At 32.2% G+C, this 12,455-nt stretch overlaps 2 protein-coding genes across 38 annotated transcripts in view; one reads left to right on the forward strand and one right to left on the reverse strand.

The window, feature by feature from the left end:
* The window catches only part of LOC143194409 (uncharacterized), a 112,033-nt gene that overhangs the window by 26,839 nt on the left and 72,739 nt on the right, over window positions 1-12,455 (reverse strand). For 9 of the 36 annotated variants that reach the window (XM_076401155.1, XM_076401159.1, XM_076401153.1 and 6 more), the window contains 7 exons: window positions 7,077-7,127; window positions 5,183-5,260; window positions 2,463-2,513; window positions 2,169-2,405; window positions 2,073-2,111; window positions 1,732-2,007; window positions 1,586-1,672 (listed from right to left, as the gene is read on the reverse strand). In XM_076401155.1, the coding sequence (XP_076257270.1) occupies window positions 1,586-1,672; window positions 1,732-2,007; window positions 2,073-2,111; window positions 2,169-2,405; window positions 2,463-2,513; window positions 5,183-5,260; window positions 7,077-7,127 (819 nt within the window). The remainder of the gene's footprint in view (window positions 1-1,585; window positions 1,673-1,731; window positions 2,008-2,072; window positions 2,112-2,168; window positions 2,406-2,462; window positions 2,514-5,182; window positions 5,261-7,076; window positions 7,128-12,455) is intronic. The other 27 variants (XM_076401161.1, XM_076401162.1, XM_076401163.1 and 24 more) reach the window with 12 other exon arrangements.
* LOC143194413 (uncharacterized) lies at window positions 7,990-11,436 on the forward strand. Of its 2 annotated transcripts, XM_076401191.1 has the most exons (4): window positions 7,990-8,431; window positions 8,492-8,610; window positions 8,895-9,390; window positions 9,493-11,436. In XM_076401191.1, the coding sequence occupies exons 1-4, from the start codon at window positions 8,110-8,112 to the stop codon at window positions 10,356-10,358; spliced, it is 1,803 nt and encodes a 600-aa protein (XP_076257306.1). In that variant the 5' UTR covers window positions 7,990-8,109; the 3' UTR covers window positions 10,359-11,436. The 2 variants fall into 2 exon arrangements, with proteins under 2 accessions (XP_076257306.1, XP_076257304.1); XM_076401189.1 differs by having other exon boundaries at window positions 7,990-8,610.

The raw sequence follows: 12,455 nt of genomic DNA on the forward strand, positions 1-12,455 counted from the left end.
AATAGGCCTCAGTTTCGGCGATCATCTCTTCATTCGATCAAGATTTCTTCCCAGCGAGCATTCTTTTGAGATCTGAGAAGAGGAAATAGCCGCTGAAGGGCCAGATCGGGAGAATACAGTGGATGAGGAAGCAATTCTAAGCCCAATTCATGGATTTTTGCCATCTTTTTCAGTGACTTGTGACACGGTGCATTGTCTTGGTGAAGCAGCACTCGCTTTTTCTTTAAATGAGGTCGTTTTTAGGCGATTTCGTCCTTCAGACGGCTCAATAACGCTATGAAATAGTCGCTGTTGATAATCCTTCCTTTTTCAAGGTAGTCAATGAAAATTATTCTATGCGCATCCCAAAATACAGGCGTCATAACCTTGCCAGCCGACTGTTGCGTTTTCCCACGCTTTGGAGCGGTTTCATCGTGTGCGGTCCACTCGGATGACTGTCACTTGGACTTTTTAAAAGCAATATTTTATCAACACGCGAGATTCCTTTTTGTCCATTTTTTCACAATAACAAAAGTTGCTTCACTCAAAATGCTATAATTTACAAACCAATGATCCGACAGCTGTCAAATTTATACACGTACCTTTTGAGGCTTAGGGCTAACTAAAAACATATGGATTTAATTCTAGTAGTGCCATCTATGTGTCAGGCCGGGGACTTTTCAATTGACCTGTTATGAAAGAGAGACGGATCAAGACCAGATAATGCGATCTGAAATATAGGAAACTAATATTATTCGAAGCCAACGGTGGCTATATTTGGCGAATATTAATCGAGGTTCTGTAGCACACCAATAGCAGTACTGTTCCTCAAGAAGACATTTTCCCTCAATAGATTGACGAAGATGATTAATAACAGTCAAAAAAAAATCAAAACCTAGGAAGTATAGCAATTCATCTAGGGCCCATAAAATATAGATTGGAGTCGGCTAAAACAAATAAAAACTGTACAGGAAAAAAAAAAGGGAAAATGGGTCTAAATCATCAATCACAGACAAGACAGTACTTCATACTCTAATTAGAAACTCCATTAGGATTATTTTATCATACTGTTAGTAGATTTTTAAACTAACACTTGGATCTCATTTTTTTAATATTAATAGTAATTTTAGCTATCTTAAAAAACATAAATTTTTGTCAGTTTTAATTGTTCCGTAATAATTGTCAGAATACAATATTTAAAATAAGTTTAAGGCCTTCAATATATTTTTGCGTTAAATAAGTTGACATAATATTTACAAAGAAATACCTGTATGTTTCTTTTATAATCAGTAAAGACAACTAAAATGGCTTTAATAGATCCTATTAAAATTTAAAATTAAATTTAGTTTTTTGATCTAAATTTTATTGGTCCGTAAAATGTGAAGTGAGGGGTTAATGGTACAAGAAAATAACATGATACCGAATTAAATATCGGAACCAATGAAATGCCTTCATAACAAAATATTTTGTTTACAAACATCTGGAATAGTAAACAGCTATTCACTGTTAAGCTATTCACTATGCTTTCACTGTTAAGACTAGGTAAAACAATATTAAGTTGACAGTCTATATTACTTTGTAGTTTTTGACTGACCCAATGACTTACCTGGCATCATAGCTGTAGATGATATAGTGGAAGATGAAATTGTAGTAGCATTTGTTTCAGGCTTCGACGGTACTGTGCTTCCATCGTCTAAGACAGTAAATTTAAAACTGTTTTATATAAATCATACTTGAAATTAAACAATTTACCTAGATTGTGTGGTGTTGTGTTGTGTATCATAGTGGTATTAGGTGGTGTTATTGTAGTAGCACGTGGTGGTATTATAGTGAGAGGTGGTGGTGGTATTGTAGTGATATGTGGTGGTGGTATTGTAGTAGTAGGTGGTGGTATTGTAGATATATGTGGTGGTGGTATTGTGGTAGTAGGTGGTGGTATTGTGGTAGTAGGTGGTGGTATTGTGGTAGTAGGTAGTAGTATTGTAGTTGTAGGTGGTGCTAAGGTTGTAATAGATTCTTCGGTAAAACCTAATAAAATTGAAGAGCTTTGTGCTTTACTTTGTTAATAATTCTATAGCTATTTATATACTGACCTGAAGTGCTTTCATCAGAAAATTTTGTTGATTCATTATCTGAAATAAAAAATATATTCTTAGGTTTTCGCATATTAATGAGAACTATTAACTTACTTGGTGATTGAGAAATAGTTGTGTATTCAGTGTTTATTGATGAGATTATAGTAGAAAATGTATTTGATAATGTAGTGATTGGTAGTCGCTTATTAGTAGAAGTTTCTATGGTTGTGCTATCAGCATTCTCATTATTATGATTTGATTCTGTGATGAACGTATTCTCCGTGTAAGTTGTATAATCGATAGTTTCACTAGTTGATATTGTATTTATTGTAGTAGTCTCTGATGGCATTTCTAGTATTGATGTAAAGATGATAGTTGACATTTTTTATAACTTATCATAATACTTACCAGATGTGTTTGTATCACCTGATACCCTTTCTTGATGGAAGATGTTTGAGTCTAAAACAAAAATGCAGGAGAATAGATAAATCAACAAATGGCATAAAACTTAGGAAATTTACTTGTTTCACTACTTAGCTGCAATATATATATATATATATATATATATATATATATATATATATATATATATATATATATATATATATATATATATATATATATATATATATATATATATATATATATATAGCTGATGAAGGGAGGAAACATTACTTAATCTATATCTCCGGATTTAGCACATGTGCACCATAGGAAAGAATAAACTATATTGTCTTCCTTTGTAATGATGGTACATTTTTTGCGAGTCGATCCATACAGTCGATCATGTGAAAATAACAAAAAAATCTAGGATGTTTAGATTTTGTGTTACATTAATGTTGTAATAGATTTGTTGAATCTATAGGAATAATAATTAAATTGTTGTGTTATTCTTGGTGATTTAACATAGACTGGTTTTAAAATAAGGAAGAACAAGGGTAAGTGCAGAATGTAAGGTTACATTTTTAGAAGTTATAAAATCCAAACAGCATCAATTTTATTTATAGTGGGAATGTTAGCTGCTAAATTTATAACACATTATTTTCATCGAAATGGCATCAACATACTTGTTGCATTGGAAGTAGTCAATCAATTTATTAATTAGATTTATCCGTCAAGAATAGTTGTAAAAATTGTAGTAACTGATAACAAATAGATATTTTTTTAACATGATATATTTTAGTAATGATATAATTTTTAGTTTATTGGTAAGATGTAGCAAGAATTTGTTGAGTATGAAAGTCTAAGAATGTGAAATTCAGAGAATCAGAGAATAAGAAATTAGACAGAATTTTGCTAGGATGCAAAAACAGTGGAGAGTGGTACTATCAAATTATAATAAATTATTTGATATAAAATAACTAAATTTGCTAAGAAAAGTAGACCTAGATCAAATAAACAAAATATAACACTACCAACGACACCCTAATAATTTAATGACAAACAAGGAAAAGAGAATGAATTTTTATATAACAGCATAGGTAAATAAATTATTAATTTGTAAAAATAATGACGCATTGACTGGAGATTTCTTTCAGCTTAAAAGTACTATCATCCATTCGTGTTAGGCTAATAAATGTACAATATGTTAACAGAAAGCTCGAGGTAGTCAATTTATTAGCGGGGCTTATGGATCAAGATAAAAATCATATTTAAAAAAACTGCAGTAGGGATCATAGTTGATTAAATTTCGAGAATTTTAGAACAATTTCACTGCTTTCATATATAGTGGTGGCTTTTTCGTTTAGTTTTTATCGATATTGACTGGATTTGACCTAAACAATTTTGGTTTTTTATGGTATTGTTTATGTATAAGGGTCTTGGAGTTCATGTTAGTTGTTCAAATATATAAATTAATTTAAATATGGTGCTTAATAAAAATAGAAAAGCTATATATTATTCAATAATTTTTTAAATAAAATGTGTTATATCAAAAAATTTTCAATGTTTATTTTCGACTTTATATATAATTTCAACATTAAATTAAATATTTATCAAATTTGGTAAATTTATTTATAAAAAATAATTTATAAATAAAAAAGGAGTAAGTAAATGAAGCGTATATACGCATGCGCCAACCTTGAATTATTCTCTGTTTCAAACATAAATGGAGCCTAATATGCGCATGCGTCAAATCCGGAGATATTTGTTAAGTAATATATCGTGATGGAGGGTCGTATTAGGTGTAGAAAGTATGTGATTGTCGTTTCTATTGAATTTCGCTCTGCTTTCGGCAGTTTTGGAGCCTGAATATATCCCTCTAAAGATTATTAAAACTTCTGAGGTGTCTATTAGTTGTGTGCGAATGCAAAATGATTTCGAATACACTGTATTTTTTCGATATAGTAGTGGATGTAATTATGCCAAAACTTTAAAAACAGGCATGACGTTCAATATGATGCTCCAATCTCCTTAGCCGATCTGATTTTTGCTGAGGATCAGTTTTGTTTATTCTATTTGACAGTTTCTTATTAATAATTTCCATTTTTCATTAATATTTTGAATTTATTAAATAAAATTGAGCTTAAAATTTCGTCTTGTCTTGATCTGCTTGGTTTTGAAGGTGTTTTATATTAGCAAAATTATTTCCATATTTGACAAATCAACTTGAAAATATATACAGATAAACACAATAATTATATAAACAGAATGGTAGGAGAAAAATGAATGGCAATAGTTAGATCAGATTTAACAATGACTTGTTATTGACCATAAAGGAACACCAAAAATAATCAAGAAAATCTTAGAGATTCTAAAAACACTGGAATTATGATATAGTGAGATAACTTTTCGATGAGAAGTTTATGATCTAAAGACCAAAGAAGAGAATTAAACGCCAGATGTCCCACTAAGTATAGAGTTTCTGTGAAGTTTCTGTTGAACAGTAGATTTTAAGTAGATAGAAGAGAATATTTATACTTTAAAAAATGTTAAGCTCACTTAAAAGAATTGTAAAATTAAAGTTATGTTTTAATGTATCCAGGCAGAATATAAAAAAAATATCAGTGTAAAATAACCATGTTAAATGTTTCTTTCTCTTAATTATATGGGCCTATTTTAAAGTTTGAAATAGATTTATTTCAAAGAAGTGGTACACTTGATAACCATGCTAATTGATTTTGTATTACCTGTAATAGAATTTCCTGAACACTTACCAGGTGTGCCTGTATCTGTTGATGATATTCCTTCTGGCAAAGTAGCTGTTACTAAAACGAAAATGCATTACAATTTGAATACTAAGTTGAATGACTTATCAGATGTTTACTTAAATGGAAGTCTATTATTTAGTTTTGCGAAATTCTTGTCAAATATATTCTTTAGTTTGTAAACAGATAAGTCAGTTATATGAATTGTTTTAGGCTTATTGAACAAAATTCCGATTTTATATATCATTATATAACATTATCTTATATAAGAAGTGGTATATTTTATTATATTGTTATTTATTTGAAAAACAGTATCCTATTATAAATATTTGTTTTACATATTTTTTATTGCATCAATATTAGATAATCGTAGTACAATCCTATAAGTATGATATAGTTTTTTGAGGAGTTTATGATAAAACACCAAAGATGTTAATTCACATGTGATGTGCCACTAAATGTACAGTACCACTAAGTATAGAGGTTTCTGTGAAATTTCTTAACCAGATAGGACAAAAGAGAAACCTTTAATTATATTGGCCTATTTTAAACTTTGAAATAGAATTGAGACCTGTTGGTCAATTGAAAAGGATTGACATACAGATGGCTCTACTAGAATTAAATCCATATGTTTTAATTTATTAGCCCTAACCCTCAAAAGATACGTGTATAAATTTGACAGATGTCGGATCATTAGTTTCTAAATTATAACATTTTCAGTGAAGCAACTTTTGTTTTTGTGAAAAAAATGGATAAAAAGGAATTTCGCGTATTGATAAAATATTGCTTTTTGAAGGGAAAAAATACAGTTGAAACAAAAACCTGGCTTGATACCGAGTTTTCGGACACTGCCCCAGGAATGCATATGGTATGCTTAGTTTATACGTGGTGAAATAAGCACCGAAGACGGTGAACGCAGTGTACGCCCAAAAGAAGTTGTAATCGATGAAAACATTAAAAAAATCCACAAAATGATTTTGAATTACCGTAAATTGAAACTGATTGAAATAGCAAACACTCTAAAGATATCAATTGAACGTGTACACCATATCATTCATGAATATTTGGGTATGAGAAAGCTGTGTGTAAAATGGCTGCCGCGCGAGCTCACTTTTAACTAAAAACAACGACGAGTTGATGATTCGGAGCAGTGTTTGAAGATGATCAAGAGTAACAAACCTGAGTTTTTGCGTCGACATGTGACAATGGATGCAACATGGCTCCATCATTTTACTCCGTAGTCCAATCGACAGTGACCCGAGTGGACTGCACACGATTAACCCGCTCCAAAGCGTAGGAAACCGCAACAGTCGCCCGGTTAATTTATGGCGTCTGTATTTTGGGATGTGCATGGAATAATTTTCATTGACTTGAAAAAGGAAGGACCATCAATCGCGATTATTACAGAGCGTTATTGGACCGTTTGAAAAACCGCCGCATTTAAAAAAAAAGAAAGCGCTACTTCACTAAGAACATACACCGTGTTAAAAATCCATGAATTGGACTTCGAATTGCTTCCTCATCCACCTTATTCTCCAGATGTGGCCCTCAACGACTATTTCCTGTTCTCAGATCTCAAAAGAATGCTCGTTGGGAAGACATTTTCGTCGAATGAAGAGATGATCGACGAAACTGAGGTCTATTTTGAAGCAAAGAACAAATCGTACTACAAAAATGGTATCGAAAAGTTGGGTTCGCTTAATCACACTTGAAGGGAATTGTGTTGAATAAAAATAACTAATTTTGCAAAAAAATGTGTTTTGCTATGGTAGGTCGGGGACTTTTCAATTGAACTGTTATGTCAAAGAACTTGTATACTTGATAACCATGCTAATTGATTTAATATTAGTTATAATAGATTTTCATGAACACTTACCAGGTGTGTCTGTATCATTTGATGATATTCCTTCTGGCAAAGGAGATGTCACTAAAAAGAAAATGCATTACACTTTGAACACTAAATTGAAGGAATTGTCTCAATGTTTACTTGTCTCTTATTTAGTTTTGCCAAATTCTATCCTTCTATTTAAGTCTATTCTTTAGTTTTAAACAGATAAGTCAGCTATATGAATTATTTTATGCCTATTGAACAAAATTCCGATTTTATATATCATTCTATAATATTATCTTATAAGAAGTGCTATATTTCATTATATTTTTATTTACCGAAAAAAAAGCCTTGTATTATAAATATTCATTTTACATATGTTTTTTATTGCTTCAATATATATACATATTCGTAGTACAATCCTATAAGTATGATACAGTCTTTTGAGGAGTTTGAAATTTCAGTTGAACAGCAGATTTTAAGATTATAAAAAGATAGAAGAGAATATTTATCTTCTTATATATAAAAATGAATCGCAAAATATGTTCCTAAGCGCATAACTCAACAACGCCTGGACCAATTTGGCCAAATCTTTTTTTAAAATGTTCGTTGAAGTTCAGGGATGGTTTTTACGGCGAGAAAAATTAGAATTATTGCTGTAAAAACCCTAAAAATAGCCCTTTTTTTTTGAATTTGTTTCGTGTATCAGTTGACAATTCATCTGTCATCTGTCAAAAGTCATCTGTAACAGACAACTTTTTTTTTTTAAATTTGATATGACTTGAACTCAAATCCTTTTAATCCGTACGAATTGTTTTATTTATTTAAAATTTTTTATTTGTTTAAAATTTAATTCAAATTTTAAATAAATAAAACAATTCGTACGGCTTAAAAGGATTTGAGTTCAAGTCATATCAAATTTAAAAAAAAAAGTTGTCTGTTACAGATGACTTTTGACAGATGACAGATGAATTGTCAAGTGATACACGAAACAAATTCGTATATCGTGTTTTGTGCAGAGTGTTTAGTTAGTTAGTGTTTGTTTAGTTCGTGATTAGTGAAAAAATAATTTATATTTGATATGCCTCCTATAAGACGAAGCAATTTAGGTAGAAGAACCAGAAATGCTATAAACCAAACTAATTACCGATCTAATCGTACTGCACAAGAACGTGACGACGGAAATGAACGTGAAAGAATTCGGATATCACAAACGCGTGAAGCGCGAGCGCGACATTCAACTAATAATCGCGCAAGTTTGAATCCAGCTGCTTTCAGTTACGATGTGTCAATTGACTACAGTAACTACCAATGTGTTGTTATTGGTTCTATGAACTTGGTTTGCTCACACTGTAAGGCATTAAAATACAAAAACGAAGCCAATGGATTGTGTTGCGCAAATGGTAAAGTGAAATTGATACAATTGGATCCACCACCAGAACCATTGTACTCATTGGTTTCAGGAATAGGAACAGATTCTATACACTTTTTGACACATATTCAACAATATAACAATTGCTTTCAAATAACTTCATTTGGGGCAACAAATGCAGTTCGGGAAAATTTTATGCCAACTTTCAAGGTATGTATTATAGCAGTTACTCATAATTATTTTAGCGAACAAAATTTTCTGTCACCAAAGTTAAGATGTGTTACTAATCTTCAATTTCTTAATAATTACGAAATATATCACTTAGTCATCATATTATATGGTGATTCAGTTTCAGTGACACTTTTATTATATTTTATATTTGATAGATATTAGTTAAAACTAAATATATACTTTTTAAGATCAAATATTATTTAAGTTTGATCATTGACAATCCATTAATTTATACCACACCATAATATTTTTTTTATTTACAGATACAAGGGCAAATATATCACAGAGCAGGTTCACTGTTACCAGTGTCAGATAGCGACAACAAATTCCTGCAAATTTATTTTATGGGCAATTCACCACAAGAAATTGATCTGCGTTGTGCACATAACAATTTAGTAAAAAGGTCTATTGTAGAACAATTACAAACTTTATTTCATCAACACAATCAATTGATTATATTGTTTAAAACTGCCCTGGATCTGATGCCATCCGATAATCACAAAATTGTAATCAGAGCTGATAAAACACCTGCAGGTCAACATACAAGACGTTTTAATGCACCAACTATTGATGAAGTTGCTATCGTTGTAGTTGGAGAAAACTTGGAATCCCGTGATATTGTTTTACATCGTCGGAATTTTCAATTACAACCTATAAAGGAAACACACCGCTCATATGATGCACTGCAATATCCCATTATATTTTGGCAAGGTGAAGATGGCTACGATTTATCAATAAAAATGATAAATCCCATTACAGGTAACTAAAATATTAGTTTAGCTATGGCGATAATATCTCAGTCACTATATTATGTATTTTAATTTTATATTTGAATGTTATTAAAACAAAATCTGTTTACAGGTTCTGAAACCAACAAAAAAGTCAGTTCAATGAACTATTATTCATACCGCCTAATGATTCGGGAAAATGCAGATAATCACATATTGAAATGTCGGCGATTATATCACAAATATGTTGATGACATGTATGTTAAAATTGAAACGGAGAGATTAACATTCATCAGGTTGAATCAAACCAAACTCCGATCTGAAGAGTATATTCACCTTCGAGATGCGATTAATACTGATGGAAATGCACAGAATGTCGGTCGGATGACTATTCTTCCAGCAACATACATCGGAAGCCCTCGGCATATGCACGAATATGCTCAAGATGCCATGTCGTATGTTCGTCATTATGGTACAGCAGATTTGTTCATCACATTTACATGCAATCCGCAATGGATACAAATTAAGCAGGAGTTATTACCTGGGAAATCATCCATTGATCGTCATGATATTACAGCCAGAGTCTTTAGACAAAAGTTGAAATCTTTAATGAATTTCATCGTAAAACATAATGTGTTTGGTGAGACACGCTGCTGGATGTATTCTGTGGAGTGGCAGAAACGAGGATTGCCACATGCACACATTTTGATTTGGTTGGTTGAAAAGATAAGGCCAAATGAAGTTGATGCAGTGATATCAGCTGAAATCCCTAATGTACAAGTAGATCCTGGATTGCATGAGGTAGTTATCAAAAACATGATACATGGTCCCTGTGGAACTCTTAATCAAAATTCACCGTGTATGATGGATGGTAAATGTTCAAAACGATATCCACGGACATTAATATCGGAAACAATTACTGGTAATGACGGTTATCCATTGTATCGTCGCAGATCGACAGCAGACAATGGAAAATCAACAATTGTCAAATTAAATTAACAAGATATTGAAATAGATAATCGTTGGATTGTTCCATATTCACCCATTTTATCAAAGACATTCAAAGCACACATCAACGTTGAATCTTGCCATTCAGTGAAATCGATTAAATACATTTGCAAATATGTAACCAAAGGGAGTGATATGGCTGTGATTGGAATTGGTGCAGAGAATTCTAATGATGAAGTTACCCAATACCAAATGGGCCGCTATGTCAGTAGTAATGAAGCAGTTTGGCGAATATTTTCTTTTCCTATTCATGAGAGACACCCTTCTGTTGTTCACTTAGCTGTGCATTTAGAAAATGGACAAAGAGTGTATTTTACAGCACAGAACGCAGTACAAAGAGCTGCTCAGCCACCATCTACTACATTAACCAGTTTTTTTGAGACATGCCAAAACGATGATTTCGCACAAACATTGCTATATTCTGAAATGCCAAAATATTATACCTGGAATCAATCCTCAAGGAGATTTATACGACGGAAACAAGGAAAACCAGTTCCAGGATATACAGATGTATATTCCACCGATGCGATTGGCCGGATTTATTCAGTACATCCAAGCAATGATGAATGTTTTTATTTACGACTGCTATTAGTCAATGTACGTGGCCCAACATCATTCCAACAGTTACGAACTGTTGATGGTGAATTGTGTGGATCCTACAGAGAAGCCTGTCAACGTTTGCAATTGCTTGAAAATGACGCTCATTGGGATCAAACTCTCAATGATGCTGTAATATCATCACACACTCATCAAATACGAACATTGTTTTCTATAATCATATCTACATGCTTCCCATCAAACCCAATTGATTTGTGGATGAAGTACAAAGATTATATGTGTGATGATATTTTGTATCAAATACGGAATAGAATGGAAAATCCAAATATACAAATCAGTGAAGAAATTTACAATGAAGCATTGATTTCAATTGAGGACATGTGCTTGATAATGTCAAACAAACTATTAATTCAATTAGGCCTGACCGCGCCCAATCGTCCTATGCATGACGCTTTTAACCAAGAGTTGCATCGAGAAAGACTGTATGATCTCAACGCTTTGAAAGAATAAATTCAAACAAATCTTCCACTGTTAAATGAACAACAGAAGTATGTATTTGAAACTCTTATGAAAGTAACAAATGATGAAACTGGAGGGATTTATTTCTTAGATGCACCTGGTGGTACAGGAAAAACTTTTTTTATTTCATTAATATTAGCAACAATTCGCTCACAAAATAAAATTGCACTTGCACTCGCTTCGTCGGGAATCGCAGCAACTTTGCTTGAAGGTGGTCGAACAGCCCATTCAGCACTAAAATTGCCATTAAATATGCAAAGCAATGAAACTCCAACCTGCAACGTTTCGAAGAACTCTGCAATGGCAAAGGTTTTGCAGCAATGTAAATTGATTGTTTGGGATGAATGCACGATGGCACATAAAAAATCTTTGGAGGCTTTAGACAGAACCTTAAAAGATCTACGTAGCAATAATAACCGATTTGGTGGTGCAATGATTTTATTAGCAGGAGATTTTCGTCAAACATTGCCAGTGATTCCACGATCAACGCCAGCTGATGAACTCAATGCATGTCTAAAGTCCTCCAATTTGTGGAAACATGTTAAAGTACTTCATTTAAGCAAGAATATGCGTGTCGAGTTGCAAAATGACCAATCTGGAAACATATTCTCTAAACAACTCATTGACATTGGTAATGGCAAATTTCCTATAGACATGTTGACGGCTTGCTTTTGCTATGACTATAAACAAGTCCCAGGGGCAATCATTAAGTGTTTGTGGTATTAATCTAGAAAACCCATGTTTCTCACATGGTCAATTGTATGTTGCCTGTTCCCGTGTTGGAAAACCATCAGATTTGTTTATCTATGCGCCAGGTAATCAAACAAAAAACATCGTATACCACAAAGCAATATAATGATAATAATAATAATAATTATGATTCACATGATTAACAATAAAGCGATTACTTACTTTTCAATCCTTATATATGTTTTATTTAATTATTTTTTATTCACAACGCCCTATCACCAGGGTGATGGTTCTGTTCAGGAGAATTTTTTAAAATACGTA

The sequence above is a fragment of the Rhynchophorus ferrugineus genome, unplaced genomic scaffold (assembly GCF_030347505.1).
Source record: "Rhynchophorus ferrugineus isolate W39M unplaced genomic scaffold, kcgeb_rfMv2 rfM3, whole genome shotgun sequence".
NCBI classification, from domain to species: Eukaryota; Metazoa; Arthropoda; class Insecta; order Coleoptera; family Curculionidae; genus Rhynchophorus; species Rhynchophorus ferrugineus.

What these genes read in the sequence shown, in the direction of transcription:
- LOC143194413 (XM_076401189.1), top strand. Translation starts at nt 8,110, where the DNA reads ATGCCTCCTATAAGACGAAGCAATTTAGGTAGAAGAACCAGAAATGCT. An exon ending in ATTTTATGCCAACTTTCAAG is followed by an intron (nt 8,611 to 8,894) that starts GTATGTATTATA and finishes TTTTATTTACAG; the next exon opens with ATACAAGGGCAAATATATCA. An exon ending in AATGATAAATCCCATTACAG is followed by an intron (nt 9,391 to 9,492) that starts GTAACTAAAATA and finishes ATCTGTTTACAG; the next exon opens with GTTCTGAAACCAACAAAAAA.